The sequence below is a fragment of the Eubalaena glacialis genome, chromosome 1 (genome assembly GCF_028564815.1).
Source record: "Eubalaena glacialis isolate mEubGla1 chromosome 1, mEubGla1.1.hap2.+ XY, whole genome shotgun sequence".
NCBI lineage: Eukaryota > Metazoa > Chordata > Mammalia > Artiodactyla > Balaenidae > Eubalaena > Eubalaena glacialis.
In genome coordinates, this window is record NC_083716.1 from 65,702,668 (window position 1) to 65,721,556 (window position 18,889).

An 18,889-nucleotide genomic window follows, 5' to 3' on the forward strand; every position below is an offset into this window, starting at 1 on the left:
GCCAGAAAAAATTCTGGCAAGGCTACGGAGGTCTTATCATGAACAGAAGTGGATCAAATGTAGAAAAATTGTCTATCAGCCATCTTCCATCTTTCCTCTAAATCTCTAATTCAGAACCTCCCTTTCACTCACAGCCATCCTGCAACCATTCTGCTTCCCTTCTATCTCCACCATCTGAGAACATCCTGACTTCTCAAAGCCATTTTATAGAGAGAGCCTCAAACGTGGGGAGGAACCAAACAGTTGAGCCATATGTCTACTGCCATGGGTATTTTGGACACTGTCAGTCAATCATAGTGTGGAGCCATTTGTTCATGTTCCAGCTGGTCACAAAGGATATCCTTGGCAGCAATGACTGGATAGAAGGAATGCTTGTTGCAAAGTACCCAACACATCTATATAAATTCTTTCTGATGATCGAAGACTTAAGTTGCAAACAACGTATCTATGCAACCCTAAAACACTATTTTCTGGGCTTCTGTGTTGAAATCTGGTGAGATCCACTTACCGTAAGAACTTGGTATTGATGTGGGTACAAAAATTCACTACTGGGTAGTAAATTAGTTTCCTATGTATTTGAGAAACTAATGAATGTCCGTCCGATGATTCAAGTTAAATTACATTTAATTGGAAGAAGACCAATGATTCCATGTTTTTTACTGTAAACAATCTATATATTCCCAATAAATTTATAGTAAAATAAGCTTTAAAAAAGCCAATGTCAAAAAAGGAAAAAAACCAGTAACTACAACAAAATATGTAATGAGGTTAGTAACATATATGCTTGGCCTTAGAGAATTCTTACAAACTCAGTTGATTAAAACATTCTATATTAATGCTGTACATTAAAAAAAAAAAAAAAGTTTCCAAAAGAAAAATAAGAATTAAACATTTATGGGACTTCCCTGGAGGTCCAGTGGTTAAGACTTCACCTTACAATGCAGGGGGCACGGGTTAGATCCCTGTTCAGGGAGCTAAGATCCCACATGCCTCAAGGCCAAAAAACCAAAAACACGCAACAGAAGCAATGTTGTAACAAATTCAATAAAACACTTTAAAAATAGTCCACATCGAAAAAAAAAATCTTAAAAAAAAAAGAATTAAACATTTATGACTGGAGTTAGTTGTAGTAAGGAATTGGACGTGAGTGTTTGACTGCTTTTTGTGCCTTCAAAATTCTGCAGAAAATTCTGTCTTCTTTTTAGTCCATCCAAAATGACTGAATTATTAGATGCCAGACTCTGTGTCCTAAAGATATTAAAAATAACAAAATTACTGCCTTCAAAAAGGGCCTGGATTTCTAACCAAGGCATAATACCTTCATTTGTTACTTTGAAGCAGTACATTTACTAACAGGAACTAACTTATCAAATAAGTTAACCTTTAAAAATCTAAAGTGCTCTTTACATTTTAAAGGATTCCCAATAGCAACTCAATTATTTGACAGCTGCTTTCTAAGAAGTTCATATTCTCTGAACATGTGTTCTCAGATCCAATATCAAGTATATTCTAGGCAGAAACAATAAGCTCCATGAAAAACTCTTCTATACAACTAAAACGACCAATATTTTCTTGTATAATTTGTTTCTTTTTTGAGTAAGCATAGGGAAAGGAAAAGCCAACTATAATATTTTTCATATTGACAGCGTTCCTTTCCTAGGAGCTGTAAGCGATGTTAGTCCCTTATCCAACACATCTGCCTTGCTTCAGCCAACTCACATTACTGGTTGGGCATTTTGTTTTTGACATTCCCCTTCTCCCACCTTGCCTCCTCTCCCTCACCTGTCCATTACATCAAGAGATGTCTCAAAAATGTGTCCTCCATAAATCTTTCCCACACAGCCCATCACTCTTCATAACTGCCAAAGAGATGTGAAATTAAGAGTTTATGCTTTGTTGTTGAGTTCAATTTGTTTATTGCTTGTTGGTCTCCTCAACTAAACTAATCTAAATTGTAAGCTTCCTATAGGTAGCAACAACATCTTGTTCATCTCTGTCTCCCTAATCCTAATCCAATTATGGCACATAGTTGATGTCCAAATGTTATCTCCCCTCCCTTCTCCTATAAATGTCTTTAATGATTATAGTTATAAATCTTTCAAGAAACCCATATTATAAGCAATTTTTTAAAATTAAATTTCTCAAGATTTCTCAAATTTAAATTCTCAATTCATGTCAATTTCTCTTATCTGTTTTGGGTTTGTTTTTGGTTTTGGTTTTGGTTTTGGTTTTGGTTTTGCCAGAGAGGAAAAAAAGGGAGCCCATGGCTTATTGGTTTACACTGTTGTTTACCTCAAAGACAACATGTTTTGATACTTCAATGACTTAATATGAATTAAACTATTGTTTCAGGCAAAAAAATCTTGTTCCCCAATAAAGTAGATGTGTTTAAAAAATGCAGACTTCCAGGAATTTAGCCTAAGTTATAAATAATTAGGAATGTCTACAAACATTTATGTAATAACAATTCACTGCAGATTGATTTATTATAGCAAAAAAACTGGGAATAATCTAAATGTCAAAGGAAGGAAAATAATGGTTATGTAAATAACAGGGTCCACATAATGAAATACTAAGCAGCCATTTTAAAAAATGAGGGACTTCCCTGGCGGTCCAGTGGTTAAGACTCCATGCTTCCACTGCAGGGGGCATGGGTTCGATCCCTGGTCAGGGAACTAAGATCCCACGTGCATGCTGCATGGCACAGCAGAAAAAAAAAAAAAAAAGAGCTGGAGGGAATTCCCTGGTGGTCCAGTGGTTAGGACGCTTGAGCTTTCACTGCCGAGAACCCAGGTTCAATCCCTGGTCGGGGAACAAAGATCCTGCAAGCTGCACAGCACAGTGCCCCCCCAAAAAAGCAGGATATATATGTACTGATTGCAGGATATCCATGATAAGTTAGGTGAAAAGAAAGCCACAGCTCTGTATGCTCTGTTGTTAGAAAATAATTATATTTATAAATGCAAGGGAAAAAGCCTGAAAGAATATATGCCAAACTGTTAACAATAGTTAGGTCACCTCTACGGAATAGGAATGGAAAAGGCTAGGGAATGGAGACTACCAGTTTTACTTTTTACATTTCTATATTACTGTTTAAAAAAGAGGTACACAATAATTTTATATAATAAAAAAACTAATGAAGATATATGCCAAATTTTAAGATGACTTTTTAGAAAACTATTTAATAACATGGGGGAATATTCATTATATTCTATTGAAAAAAGCAACATGCAAAATAGTAACTACAGTATGAGTTCAACAGACAAAATACATAGATTCAATATGTTCAGACCAAAGTATTATAAATACACCAAATATAAAAGGATTTTAAAAAATATCTAGATCTAGGGTGATTATAGATGTTTTTAAAAAACTACTTTTTAGTACTTCTTAAATGTTCTATTATGACCAAATTACTTTTATATTCTGAACAATGTTATTTAAACAAACTGGCATGGAAAATATTAGTGGAAAGTAGCCACATCTCTATCTCAACCTGTGTAGAACCAGGAATATAAGTGAAAACTTTCCAACCTTCAGTTCAGGAAGTGCTTGGTTTATGGTAGTCCCTTCCTATTTTTAGAAATAATTCAAGATTTAGTAGTAGTGGAACAGTCAAATCTTGGTTCACATTAAAAATGAACTCTATCCTATTATATAAGAGATTTCATTGTAACTTCATACAATTTATTCAGTAAAGGCTGGTAGACTTGTATCATTATAAAAAATTTATTCAGGAGTCTCCCACAAGGTAACTCAATATGCCCTTGATTTTAATAATTCCTGTGGGATAGTGGCCAATCACTTTTATGTGCACTTACCGTGGAGAATCTATTCCACTATCTCCTGCCATGCTCTGATTTTCTGTTCCTTCCAAGTGACTATGTTCAGGTTGGACGTCCTGAGCCAACACTGGCATATGCAAAGTGTTCAACAGTTCTAACTTGTGTGTGAACTGTTTTCTCATTTCCTGATTCTGAGCACTCTGACTCCAGGTGGCTGGTTTCTTTCCTGTGTCACCAACAGGGTCTTGTAGGGTTTCAGCCTCTGAAGCAGCTTTCCTTGTGCTGTAGTAATCAAATATACTTCCATCAGCAGGTGCTGAGGCCTGTACACATTTAGCTACACTGGGCTCCTTTTCATAGTCAAAACCAGACTGGATCCCTAAATTGAGGACACAGTTTTCAGCAGAGAGATTAGGTTCTTGGCCTTCACCGGGGTTAGTAAGCAACCCAGTGGGCTTGTAATGTTCATTTCCTTTAAGCACCAGAGGCTCAAACCTCTGTATGTTGCTATTGTACTCAGTCAGAGACCTTTCGGTCACCTTTTGTTTTCCTAAATGATTCCACTTGTTTCCCCCTGGAAAGGAAAACTGAATGTGGCCAGGCAGCATTTGAATTAAGTCGCCATTCTCAGAAAAGTCATCCTCATCTAGATACAATGAACTGCAGGCCCCGTCCTCATCATCTGCTTCATTCTGATACAAGGCCTGGTCATCATCAGAAAGTCCTTCATTTTCTAGACTCACAGTCTCTGCTTCCTGGATAAATGCCTTTCTCATCAGAGTTTCCTCTGAGTCTCTGTCTTGTCTCTCAGGTTGTCTCAAATGGTTTGCACCAACTGGGCAATCCAAAAGACCAAGATTTTGGAACTCGTGTATTGTTTCATCAACTAATCTACAAGCAGAGGACGCCTGGTCTAAAGAAGAGGAACCTCGTGATGGCAGGACATGCTGTGTTTCTTTTGTCTCTTCTAATGTGTCAAAATGAGAGTAACTTTTCCTTGAGATTTCAGGGATTGCCTCATTTTCTCCACCATACACATCACATCTCAACGTGCTTTCCCTGAAGGAACAGCATTTACTATCATTTTGCAAAACACCACATTGAGAGTAATTGAAGAGGTAATCTCTAAAGTCATCACTGATAGGTTTGACAGTAGAGTGATTCACATAAATGGATTCTGCTCTCAGTTTATCATTACATTGTTCACTGTATGACTGTTTGGCTTCACTCTCGAAGATTCTTGAGGAATCCAAAGACCTTGACCTTTGGAAACGCTTTCCCTTTGGTCCAATCTGACTGGTTTTCAGATCACTGGTCTTCTGGATGTTGTGCTCTTTGGTTATTGGGCTCCTTCGGTGAGAGAAACCCTGGAAAGGATTACTGATTCGCTTTTTGTAAATCAAATGGGAACCTAGCACTGATGGATTCTCACCAAGTGGTTTCTGAAGTTCTACTTCATTTGGGCTTTTAATTCCGGGGGTGGGCTGTGTAGCAGGGAGCTTGGGATGTTTCTCCAGCCTAATGCTTCCTGGCTGAGGCCCACTTCCCTGACTCCTGGCTTTGTCTCTATCTCTATGTGAATGGCCTCGCCTTCGAGGCTTTACAGACCGGCCCTGACTTTTCTTAACTCCCACTTTTGAAGGATACTTATGCCTGAGTGTCAGCATATAAGTGGAAGTGCCCTGGCTATTACATTTTTTCTGTTCTTCGTATTTTTGCATTATGACAGTATGTTTGATTAAGTTGTCAACAGTCAAAATGGGATTAATTCGTTTGATTATCTCATGTTCAATGTCTCGAGGGATATTGTCCAAGTTATCTTCATCTCGGACAGGCCATTCTTCTGGTGGGAACTGGGCAGAGAAACTGCTGTGCTCTGTTCTGGACTTCTCCTTTCTGGATATACTGCGCCAGAAGAGGCTAAAGCCAAATTTCTTGGCTTTTTCTCTGTCTTTTGTGAATGGTAAAGGTTTGGCGCTGTCACAGACGTGACTCTCCTCAGACACTGAAACTGTTGGATTCTGTACCAAAGGTTTGGATTCCCCAAGACCTTTCTGGCATTTTCTAGTCACTTCTGCAGCAGCTGGTGGTTTCTGTACATCCTGAGTGCACACATCATGGAAACACTGGCAAGAATGACAATGGGATATGGGGGTCGCATTTTCTTTGGCTAAGTCTGCACAGCTTTCCACGTTCACCAGGTAGGTAATGGAAGTTGGCATCCAGGGACTTTCATCTGATAGGATTCTCTTATTTTCTTGGGGGGTTGTATTTGTAATGAAGTAAGTCTGAGGAGTAACTATGAAGTATCCTTCTCCAGTGTGATAAATCTTCCTCTCTTTAATGAGAGTTCCCAGAGTGGTATAGAGAATATCTTGAGATGGAATTGCAATGCCTAAAACAAATAAGCACTTTACACTGATACGTTCTGAATAAGAAACATTTTAATGAGTGAAATCAGTAACTCAGAAATGACCACACATTTGCTTGATGAACCCAGAGCTAATTGTAACACAATTAATATATATAATTAAAATGTCAAAGAAGCATTAACAATAATCATAATTCAATTGAATAATAGGAATATAATTTCGTCTACACAAAGACATATGGCTAGGTTACTGGTTAAGCAGAGAAAAAAATCTGTTCACTCAAACACAAACACCAAGTTATACAACCTCATTATAAATTTAAATTTTGACCAAGGAAAGCCTTCTTGAGAGCAAACATGGAAGTTTTCAAAAACCACAGTCTCATGGCTTAAACCTTAGTAAGAATCTAAAGAGAAAATGAAAAACAGTCTGTGCTTGGGTGAGGGCAAACTACCTAACATCTGGATTATGGTGGTTTTTCAAACTGAGAAGGTAACAATTTTAAAAGAAATTCCCTTTCTGTATAGCAGGGTTCAAAATTATATTCATATGATGAAAACAATGTTAAAAATGTATAACACTGAAAGAAAATACATCAGTATGTTAATATTGGTTTCCTTTGAGTAGTGGTACTGTGATTACTTTTCTATATTTTCTGGACTTTTCTACAATAAGCATATCTTATAATGGGAAAAATAAAAAATACTCTTCTACATTCATGCACTGGGATATCATGCAGCTATGAAAAGAATGAGATAGATCGATATATGCTTATACGGAAAGATCTCAAAAACACGTCTTTAAGTTAAAAAAAGGAAAGGTGCACAGAGAATGTATAGAATGGTCCAACTTATTTTAAAAGGATACATATATTCAAATACAACTTATGAAAGTGTCCATGAGAAACTATAAACAATAGAAGATGTCACCTCTGGGAAGTGGCAATTTAAGAATAGGAGGCAGGGACTTCCCTGGTGGTCCAGTGGTTAAGACTCGCACACTTCCACTGCAGGGGGGCTTCCACTGCAGGGGGCACGGGTTTAATTCCTGGTTGGGGAGCTAAGATGGCGGGGGAGAAACTGAATCTTCATTTTTTCCTGTGCACTCCTTTCTACAGAGTCTGACTTAATTATTACCATAAACATTATTTTTGAAAAAGTTCATCTGGAAAATAAAAGAAATACTCATAAACTTGCTGATGCAGACCTTTTTCCACCGGGGCTCTAATACAAGGTTCTATAATAGAAAAAAAATTAGATATTGCCCAGTTTATGTGTTTAAGATGATTTATAAATAGAAACTAAACACATACAATGAACTAATAGAGAAAAACTTGTTACTCTACCTGGGTAATGTTTCACCAAATGTTCCAATAGTGATTCCTGTGTTACTACAATCTGAGCGGCATTCATATCAGATACAGCACAGCAAAGAACTTCAGCCAAAGGTATAAACTGAGATTGAGCTATTGGATTCATTTGCACTGGAAAGACATCACCTAAATTGGAGATTTGAAAAAAAAAAAAAAAGGGTGATAAATTTGATACAGTATAAAATATTTGGAATTAGTGAATCAAGAAGTTATAAAGACTGAATATCAGGTGGAATTGCTTTTCTTTCATCAGTCTTTACTCAATCTGTTAACATGATATGCACAATGATAGAAACTACAGAAGAAAAAGGCTTAGTTTATGATCTCTACTTTTAAGAAGTCTAATATTTGTCACTACTTTATAAGCAAGAGATAATAAGTTTCTATATGAAAGGCTCAAAGTGCTATTGGAGATCAAGTCAGACAATGCTTATATGGCAATTCCCATCTTTCAAAGCATTTTTTCATATTCGCTACCTGAGATAGGCACAGATAGGATTATTATTTCTTTATTTAAAATATATATAGCCATAGAAAGTTCAAGTAATTGTCCCAATCCTAAAAGAAAGTAAAGTGACAGAAATAGGTCTTCTGACTCCTAATCCAGTATTTTTGTCATTCCACACTTTCCTGATTGAAATGATTAGGAAGATTTGAAGAAGGAAAAGGCAGAAGTGATTTCCAGTTTTCAAGAATACATGGAACAAAATCATGGAAGGAGGGAATCACAAGATATATAAGAGCATGGAGAGAGTTATCCTGGTTGGGTAGAGTTTAAGGGTTATATCAGACCAAAATAGAAGACTGGAAATGGAAGCTAGACTGTATTATCTTTCCTCTTTGCCAACATATAAAATTGTTCTTCTTAACCTGCCATTAATCAGGTTGAGTTTTAGATTCTGCTGGGTATCCAAGGGAACCCCTCAATTAATTGGAAATGAAGGACTAGGACTCAGGAAAGTGATTTGGGAATCAACCAATAAAGATGAGAGCTGAAGATAAGGAGTGAAATTAGGTAATTCCCTGGTAGTCCAGTGGTTAGGACTCCGTGCTCTCACTGCCGAGGGCCCAGGTTCAATCCCTGGTCGGAGAACTAAGATCACAAGCTGCACAGCACAGCCAAAAAATAAAAAAAGATAAGGAGTGAAATTAATTCTTTTATTAGGAGAGTAAAGAAGAGGGCCAAGGAGCACTTAACTGAGAGACTACCTACGTTTAAGATGTAGTAGAAATAGGAACCCACAAAAGAGAGAAGGCACGGTGATAAGCGTAGGAGGGAGAGAAGCAAGATTATGAGGAAAAAAGACTTCAAAATGAATAGCAGGGATTTCCCTGGTGGTCCAGTGGTTAAGACTCTGTGGTCCCAATGCAGGGGGCCCGGGTTCGATCCCTGGTCAGGGAACTAGATCCCACACGCACGCCGCAACTAAGAGTTTGCATGCTACAACTAAAGACCCTATACACTGCAACAAAGATCCCACGTGCCACAACTAGGAGCCAGCACAGCCAAATAAATAAAAAATATTTTAAAAAATGAAGAGCAAATTAACAGTGTCAAATGCTTGAAAGAGATCAAAAAGGTTGAGGGGAGGAGAAGAGGCAATTGGATTACTTGATTGCAACAAGGTGACCATTGGTGACTTTCAAGAGAACTGTTTTCATGGGAAGGAACAGAAATTAAATATCAGATTGGGGAATTCCCTGGCAGTCCAGTGGTTAGGACTCTGTGCTTTCACTGCCGAGGGTGCGGGTTCAATCTCTGGTTGGGGAACTAAGATCCCACAAGCCACGTGGTGTGCAGTCAAAAAAAAAAAAAAAAAAAGTCAGATTGAAGGGAAGGGAGTTGGTGAGAAAAAAGTGAAGTTAATGGGTCTTCCTTCTAGAGCAGGGTTTGTCCTCTTTGGCACTTTTGACGTTTGGGGCCAGATATAGGGTGACCAACCATCCCAGTATGCCCAGGAATGAGGGGTTTCCTGGGACACAGGATTTTCAGTGCTATAACCAGAAAGCTGAAGGCAAACCGGGATGGTTGGTCCCCATAGCCAGAGAATTATTTGTTGTGAGGGCTGTCTTGTGCACTGCACAATGTTCAGTAGCATCCTTGGCCTCCAGATGCCAGGAACATCTCCCACAGTTGCAGCAACCAAAAATGTCTCCAGATACTGCCAAATGTCCCTGAAAGGAAGGGGTTGGGGGTCAAAATTGCCCCAATTGTAAACCATGGTTCTAGACCATTTGTTGGAAAAATCTGATTATGAAAGAGGAGAAACAGAACACAAACTAGAAAAAAGTAGGATCAAGTGAATGTGAATGTGTATGCTGTGATTTTCTTAAAAGAACATGTTTGCAAATTTGGATACAAAAAGGAAGGGTTTAGTGGAGATGATGGAAATGATTCTGTGAGAAGGAAGACCAGTAAGACAGCAAGATCCTAAAGGAAGGGAAAAGGAAAGTGTATAAAAGGAACAGGTAGGGACTTCCTGGTGGCACAGTGGTTAAGAATCCACCTGCCAATGCAGGGGGACATGGGTTCGAGCCCTGGACCAGGAAGATCCCACGTGCCGCGGAGCAACTAAGCCCGTGCGCCACAACTACTGAGCCCGCGTGCCTAGAGCCCGTGCTCCGCAACAAGAGAAGCCACCGCAATGAGAAGCCCGTGCACTGCAACGAAGAGTAGCCCCTGCTCCGCTCGCCGCAACTAGAGAAAGCCCGAGTGCAGCAACGAAGACCCAACTCAGCCAAAGATTAATTAATTAATTAATTAAAAAATAAATAAAAGGCACTGGTAAAAGAACTATCGTTAGAAATGAGAAGGATATTACTTCATCTGAAACTTGAGAAAATAGAGGGTGGCAGAAGACCAGAAATATATTGAGGCATAGAAGGAAAAAAATATTAGCACAGCAAAGTCATCTGATCTCTGTAAAGTTAGACAGGGAGAAAGAAAATAGCAATGGGAGGAGAAAAAATGGGAATGAGGAGGTGAAGAGTAGAAAGGGAGTTTGAGGGGTCATTCTCAGAGTACCCTAGGAAATTTTAAAGTGAACACAAAGATTATGAAGGAGCCCTGAGTCTCAAGGTCACTTAAGTGTGGTTTCTGGCAGATGAAGCAATCTGGAATCAAAAAGATGGGAGTCAGGGAGGCCAGCAGGGCTAAAACTTTAATATGCATGTGAGAATCACCGGGCGATTGTGGTAGTGTGCAGATTCTGACTCAGAAGATCTGAAAATGAGCCTATGATTCTGCATTTCTAACAACCTCCCAGGTGATGTTCATGCTGCAGGTCTGAGGACCGCTCTTTGGAGAGGTTAGGGTGTTAATGACAGCAGTGTTAAAGTAGCTAACCATTGAACAAATAAATATGGTCCTGGGGCTGCATGGGAGTCAACTGTAGCCAGAGGCAAGCCAAAGAATTTAGAAAACTTGGCTATACCCTGCATCTGACTCTCCAGTGACAGTGAGGAAACCAATACATCGCACTGGTTGTTAAGGAGGAAGGAAGGTGATGAGGACTGGCCAGGGGTAAAGGGTTGTAGCCAAAGCTGGTAAGTGGCTCACAGTATTTCTTGTATCTGCATGAAGGATAAAGAACTGCCATCAGGAAACTGATAAGCACTTTGCTGTTAAAGATCACATCGGTCTGTTTCCTTGTTTACTTAAGCTTCTCTATTTGGCAGGCTGGGGCATTTTTGACCTTGGACGGTCACAACACAGGGCAGAACTGCTGTCTGCTTTGTCAGCCAAGGGAAGGATCTCCTCTTGGCCTGCTTGCTGCTGTCCCATTGGGTGATGCTAAGATACCTACAGCGTTCTCAGAAACTAGCATGAATGACTAATCAATTAGCATTTCAAAGGGCGGTGATAAGAGATGATGCTATGAAACTTAATGTCCAAGAGGAACATTAACTGACCTAAAACTCAAAATCCTCCTAGAAACTCCACCTCTGAGCTAAGGGTAATAAGCCTTTCTCCCTATCTTCATTCCCTCTTTGCTTTTCTTTTTACCCTCCGCATCTGAGATTTACTTTCTTCTCTTTCATCGCCCTCCTCAACCTGACAAAATATAGAATTAAAGTACAATTTCACGTATTTTTATGCTTCTTAAACATAACTCTATGTGCTTAATTTATAACAAACTCATATAACTCTCTTCCCCATCTTCCAAGACAGTCTAAGTGACTTTATTCTTGTATGTGATCTTAAATTGATTACCTGCCCCACTTCATATGGACTTAGAAGTCCTTAATTCAAAAAGGAGGGAAAAGTTCTTCTCTCCTAGAAAGATAAGGGCTAGAGTATTGGAGAAGCAGAGAGCAAAACCTAAAAAGGATTTGCTCAACCACACAATACACACTCAAGCCTTACCGCATCCCTGGCCTAAACCCAGTCACTTTGAACTTTGAGATTGGCGTGCAGTGCGGGGTTCGGGGGGGGGGGTGTGTGGAACAGAGACATTAAAATAAAGAGATGAGTGGCTAATAAGTCAGTACATGTCTGATGTCCCTGCTGTGCCCCCTGCCAGTGGCTGCCCATTTCTGTGCAAATGAAACAAGGAAGCTGTACTAGGGTCCAGTAAGGGGTCTCCACTATGCCTTTGGGTCAGACCTAAAACAGCCCATTTTCTAGTTCAATCCTTAAGCTTAGTAGCAGGCTCAGTAGCTGTGGCGCACGGGCTTAGTTGCTCCGCGGCATGTGGGATCTTCTTGGACCAGGGCTCAAACCCGTGTCCCCTGCATTGGCAGGCAGATTCTTAACCACTGCGCCACCAGGGAAGTCCCTGCCTTTTTCTTTTTAAAACCAATACAATTATATGTCAACTGCCTTTTAGAGAACATGTTAAATCGCATGTAACCTCTGCTTTGGAACTCCCTCTAGACAAAGGCTAGAGAAAGTTTCCCAGTACATTTCCTTCACAGCTGTTGCTAAGATACGTCTTCAGGTGCATAAATCATCAAGAGTTTTTAATGCAGGAAAGCAGAGTGAACCCTGACACAGGAACATTTGTGACAGATGCAGGAATCATTTTCCAGCTGCAGCCATAGTTTGCTTCACTTACTCTTGCACTTGGGTTTCTGGAATGCAATGACCCTTAACAGAGTTTTCCACCAAAAAGTAACTTCCTGTGTAGAAGACCCCTCTTATAAATGTAATTAGATTTCACAATAAGAGAAGGCCAGTCCTTTGGCTTTACCCTCAACTACCTCAGAGTAACTGAAGGCACCCTTAAGTCCAGGCCTGCTGTGGACCTCTGACCCTTGAGCTGGAGCAGGGATCAGAAGGCTAGGAGAGCCTGTGGGCCAGAGTAAACAGTTCACAACAATGTTCCCTCTGTTTACACAGCCTTGTACTCTTGGGTGCTGCGGAAGTGGGAGAAGTGTTTAGCCGAAAGGCTGGTTTCACAAAAAATAACCAACAAAGTAGAACCATGCAGATTAGCACCTGCTACATTTAATGCTACCTTTGCTGCAAAGGACATTTTTATTGCTACCTTGCTGTATTCCCAAAGGATTTAGTTGGTATATAAAAAAAAAATTTCCGAGTTATAATAATGAGGCAAATTATATGAGTTTTAAAACAATTATTCTTTAAAAGTCCACTTTTTTAGGGAAGAAAAATATGCAAGGCAAATTAAATGTATGTAGCATGTAGATAAAATGAAAATATGGAGCTCTCAACTATCAGAAGCAGATGACAGGGCTTCCCTGGTGGTGCAGTGGTTGAGAATCCGCCTGCCAATGCAGGGGACACGGGTTCGAGCCCTGGTCTGGGAAGATCCCACATGCCGCGGAGCAACTGGGCCCGTGAGCCACAACTACTGAGCCTGCGCGTCTGGAGCCTGTGCTCCGCAACAAGAGAGGCCGCGACAGTGAGAGGCCCGCGCACCGCGATGAAGAGTGGCCCCCGCTCGCCGCAACTTGAGAAAGTCCTCGCACAGAAACGAAGACCCAACACAGCCATAAATAAATAAATAAATAAAAGCAGATGACATCCAGTAAAGTCTGGAGCAGGTTCCTTATGGCTTGGGATCCTAAAACTGTGACTAGAATCAGCTTCCTGTGTGATGGACATAAATTCATATAACCCCAGGCAATCAATTCCTGCTCCCTGGTGCCTAATGACAGTGGTCTAGAAAGCCCCTGGCCATTAGGAGCAGAACCCTGGGAGTGTGGCTTGTTCCCGGAGTTGGTGACAATAGCTCAGCAATAAAATCCGCTGCAATCAAAAACCTCATCAAAATTCTGACAAGGAGGTGGTTTCTTTATGTCAGGACACAAAGGCCTCCACCATAGGCCTCAGGTTGAAGGCCTCTAGAATACCCTCTCCTGGCTGTTTTCTAACAGCAAAGACAAGTGGCTGAAAGAGCTATTTCCTGGACAATTCATGAGGCATGAATAGTCATGCCCCAGTGTAAAAATAGAAAGAGGTACATTCATGACAAATATGGACACAGCAAGATTGCCTTTCACCAGACCCAGATAAGGCAGCTGGAGTAGAACAAGCAAACCCTCCCCAGGAGCTACGGTACTGGAGAAGTCTTCAACCAGGGACACAGGACTCCTAAATCTGCCAGTTACAGATAATCAGTTGGAAGTTTTAATAAAGTTAAAACAAGCCTAAACTTTGCACTTTCCAAGTGAGAAAGGCAGAACCAAAATCAAGATACAAGCTGCTGGTCCCAAAACTGCATTTGCTTTGTTCACTGAAAAAAATCTCTGAAGTAAAAGCATCTTTATCAAAATTGAACGTGTTTATTTTGATATCTGAATGCTCTAGTTAAATTTTAGGGACAAAATTAGTTTTTCATAAACACTTTATCTTTAGGGGAAAAATATTAACTACCGTGCAGTATTTACATTTATCTTATGCTTTTAATTAAGGCACCTAAACAAATTCCAAGAGGGCCTCCTCATGGAATCTAAACTCTGACATTTTAATTTGGGGTGCTTGAATTTGATTTTAAGGTCCATAAGAAACTGTGCTACCAAATATGCAAAAGAGAGGAAATATTTCTTTGGAAATTTGGAAAGGATTCACATCAGAACTTTCCTGTGTCACACTAAAACATGAATCCGCCATAAAATTAAATTCTAGGCAAAACTAATCCTAACATTATTTCATATTTAAAACACAAAATAAACATGTTTAGTCCCTACACAAGTGTGTTTATGGACTCTTCTAGGCACTCTGCCAGAAATTCATGCATTATTGACCTTCAAACGGTTTAACAGAGCCGCTCAAACTCAGCTAATTACCCAGACACACGAAATCTGAGAGCATCTTTTTGGGCGCCTGTATTGAATCACACTGTGGGAAAAGCATCTTCTATGCACTTTAGAGATGACAATAGAGCATGAATAAAACAGGCTGCAGATACAGTCAAGTTTAATAAAAAAGGATGTTTTGTCCTAAGTAATCCAAGAAGCTTCCCTGATTTTAACTGCACTTTTATCCAGTACAGAATTTCCAAATTTCTTTAACATTAAAATTAATCCTGAGCTTTTAAAAAATGAAAAGTACTCTGTAACAATGTGTCTCATCCGAGATTAGATGCTGTGCAAAAATTTCCATGACTTTAAATAATTAGATCTATTGTGTTAAAACCTTAAATAGGTTCAGAAAATCAAACAAAATGGGAACAAAAAGAAGAAAGGTTTCAGGCCAGCAAAGCCAAGCCCCTCTCCATGTCTCCCTTTTATTTTAGTAAAATAAAAGAATGCAAACACTTTCCTCCACATTTAGAAACAAAAGAGTACCAAGACTCAGAAGCTGGCTGTAGATCTAAGGGTAGTCGGGTTATCTACCATGGAAGCTGAAATTCCTTCTCCAGCATGGTGATGTTTATTTTGGAGCCCCAGACAAATGGCTCCCCTTCTGGGAAATGCCCTCTGTAGAAAAGCTACAGGCTTCCCAGAGAAGGCTGGGCTGTTCACCAGCAGGAGCCCTTAGTGCTATCTTTAATAACAGCACTTCAACCCGTCAGGATTAGTAAATGAGAGGCCCCTTTATTTCAAGTGATATATCCACTAATATTGGCCAGCAGTTGAGTTGCAAAGGTCTTGGGCCACTTATGAAGGAGACCTCAGAATCTGGTTGTCACAGCGCATAGATATGCTTGAAAAGACACGTAGTTGGCCCTATCAGAGAGCCCTTTGAGCCTCCAGCAGCCTCTTCCCATAGAGATACAGGGATGCCTGGCTGGGAGGGAAGGATGTGAATGACTCAAATCAACTGATCTTTTTTAAAATGCTGAAAACTAATTCACACACAGCCCCAAAGCCCTCGGCCCAGTGGTGCCCCTTCCTAACCTCTATTCCCTTCACAGCTTCCACTTTGGATATGTTAATGACTTTACTCAGGTGTGTTAGTTTTCTAAGGCTGTCAAAATAAACAAGCGGCTTAAAACAACATAAATTTATTATCTCACAGCCTAGAGGTCAGAAGTCTGATGGGCTCCACTGGTTCCTCTGCTCCGGGACTCAGGGCCTAGGCTCTGATTGGAGGGGACAATCTGCTTCCATGCTTATTCAGGTTTTTGGCAGAATTCAGTTCCTTGTGGTTGTAGGACTGAGGACTGGGGTCCCTGTTCCTTTGATGGCGCCTCTCTCAGCAACTTAAAGCCACCGGCACTTCTTGTCATGTTGCCCCCTTCATCTTCAAGACAGCATGGAGTTTTTTTCATACTTCATTTCTCTCTGACTTGCCCTTCTGTTGCCTTGCTTCTGCTTCCAGCCAGAGAAAGTTCTCTGCTTTTAAGGGCTCATGTGATTAGATTGGGCCTACCCATATAATCCAGGATAATCTCCCTAAAGTCCATAACCTAATTACATCTGCAAAGTCCCTTTTGCCATATTAGGTAACATATTCATAGGTTCCAGGGATTCAGATGTGGACATCTTTGGGGGCCCCTTCTGCCTACCACAGCAGGCTGGGGACAAGAAAAAGCTGAGGAGAGAAGCACAGGTTGTAAACTTCTGCAGTCCCCGTATCCCCTTAAAAATGGCTGTACAGAAAAAGCATCTTTTCTTTGCCCTCCAGGCAAACATGGGGCTGATTTAAAACGAACCTTCTTCCCAAGATTTTGGAGGCTGCACAGGCAATGACAGCAGCTCTCATCTCTGCTCAGCATCATGGTGATGAATATAAAATACCACTGTACAAAACTGGGGGAAATTTTAGCACCAAGGTTGTTGTTTGAATAACAGATAAATAAAAGTTCCCTGTAAGGAAGAAGCTGTCCTTTATATACATAGTCTTCACATTACAAATACATACATATTACATAGTCTTCACATTACAAATGAGCATTATACTGGAGGTCAAGTGGTCTGATCTGGGTTCTAATCCAAGTTCTGCTATGTGGCTCTGAATAAGCCACCTCTCTTCTCCGGGTCTCAGTTTCCTTGTCTATAAATGTGGAGCTGAACTAGATCAACATTTCCTAAAATGCGTTCTGTGGAAAATTCATTCCATGAAATGCTCTGCAAGAAAAGGGCCCCAAAGGCCAAATGTTTGAGAAATGAGGCTTGGAGTCACAGGGGCATTGTTAAAGGCTCTGAGAATTGTTACAGAAAACCTAGCTTATTTAACCCAATGTTTCCCAGTCATATTTGGCAACAATCCCTTTTCTCCGATACCTATTATTACCCTTCAGCTGTGACTTCTCTCCATTCAGACTGGCCTCTCCCTGAATAGTCTGTACTTTCCCATCTCTACAACCTTGTCCCCACTTCCTCCACCTAAAGCACTCTTCCCCGCACCTCAGTGTTTCAAACTCCTGTCACGAAGACAGGCTCAATGCTGACTGACTCTCCCATGAATTGTTCTCTAATCCCGTCAGTTGGAGATACAGTCTCCTTCCTACATGGACCACTTAAGGAAAATTTAACGAGTGGCTACCACAACGTAGCATCAGGCACTCATAATACAGATACTGTAATAGCACAGTCCTTCAATCATTCCTTATCCAGCAAATATTTATTGAGCACCTACTCTATGCCAGTTAGTGGGGATACAACAGTGAACATGACACAGTCCTCGCCCTCAGGGGGGCTCCCGTTCTAGAGGAAGAGCAGTGGTTGGAGGCAATCGTAACCCAGTATGAGGGCTATAATTGGTAGGACTGGGACTCAGTATTCCTGGTCCCACTCAGAAGTTCGTGGATGCCTGGGCACGACCATCATAAGGCAGATGAACCAGACTTGTCCCTGTGGGGCCTCAGGGTACCTAAGGCCGCATGGGATAAGAAAGAGAGTCCTGGAATTGGTCAGGCAGACCTGGGCTCAAACCCTCCACTTCCACTTACTGTGTACCCTCTTCGAGTATTCATTAGTGACTGTTCAACATGAACAACAGTATTTGGTTCAAACGTTACTGTGGGAAAACATCCATAAGTACCTGGAATAAGATTTGACACACATCAGTCCTACCGATATTAGCACTCTTTAACATCTCTTCCCAAATTAGGGATATTAAAGTTGATCGTCCCTCGTTCCATGTCATTATTAGTACTTGGAGAGCTTCTTGTAGGGTGCGAGTTCTGCACACAGATGGATTTCTTAGCCAACCCTGACTCTTCTTTTCCCAACTTCCATAGCCTATTTGATCAGACACCAGTCCTGACCATGACCTTCTCCCCACCTGGGAGAAAACAATTTATGTAGGTAAGGCCTACTGCTAGCCCTGTTTTCTTCCATTCAGTAGTACTTTACTGTGACCCCTTGTGGCAGAAACTGTAGGTTGGCACATTCAACCCACATTCCCAGTCATCTTTTTCTTTGCCTTCCTCTAGTGCGGAGGCAGGAAAGCATACTACTTAATTTCCCAGCCTCACTTAAAACTAGTGGGCATGTGACATCATCATGGTGGTCAACGAGATACAGGCAGCCAGCTACCAGTGCCAGAAGAAGAGGCCTCATGAAGAAAAGGCCCTTCCCTCATATTTTACCTTTTCATTCTTGACTCTTTCTTCCAGCCTGGATCCTGAAGAGATTGCAGCCACCTTGTGACCATGAGGTGACAAGCATGATGTCAAAAGACCACCCACTAAGGAAGTCAAAGCAGAAAGAAAGAAAGAGCCCTGGTGTCTGACAGCCTTGCTGAGCGACTGTGCTGGCCCCCAGGGGCTGCCTACCTCCAAACTTCTTGTGATGACGCAAATCTACCCCTTATTTGTTCATGCTATTTCTAGAGGGTTTTCTATAATCTGCAACACATGTCTAACCAATATACTTAGTCAAGTATTGAGAGAGACATTCATCTCCTCCTCATATTTTCTGCTGTGTGCAAAATGTTTGTCTTGCCGAGGGCTTGATTAAGCTTCTGGATTTTATACCAGCCGGATGCTTTTATTTCAACAGCT

General features: G+C 40.7%; 1 protein-coding gene across 1 annotated transcript in view; it reads right to left on the reverse strand.

Annotated features, from left to right (window-relative positions):
* Window positions 1-794: 794 nt before the first annotated feature.
* Window positions 795-18,889, reverse strand: part of STOX1 (storkhead box 1) — a 52,490-nt gene continuing 34,395 nt past the window's right edge. The window contains exons 2-4 of the mRNA XM_061197591.1: window positions 7,503-7,655; window positions 3,822-6,180; window positions 795-1,248 (exon numbers count right to left, since the gene is read on the reverse strand). Of these exons, the coding sequence (XP_061053574.1) occupies window positions 1,101-1,248; window positions 3,822-6,180; window positions 7,503-7,655 (2,660 nt within the window). The 3' untranslated portion in view covers window positions 795-1,100. The remainder of the gene's footprint in view (window positions 1,249-3,821; window positions 6,181-7,502; window positions 7,656-18,889) is intronic.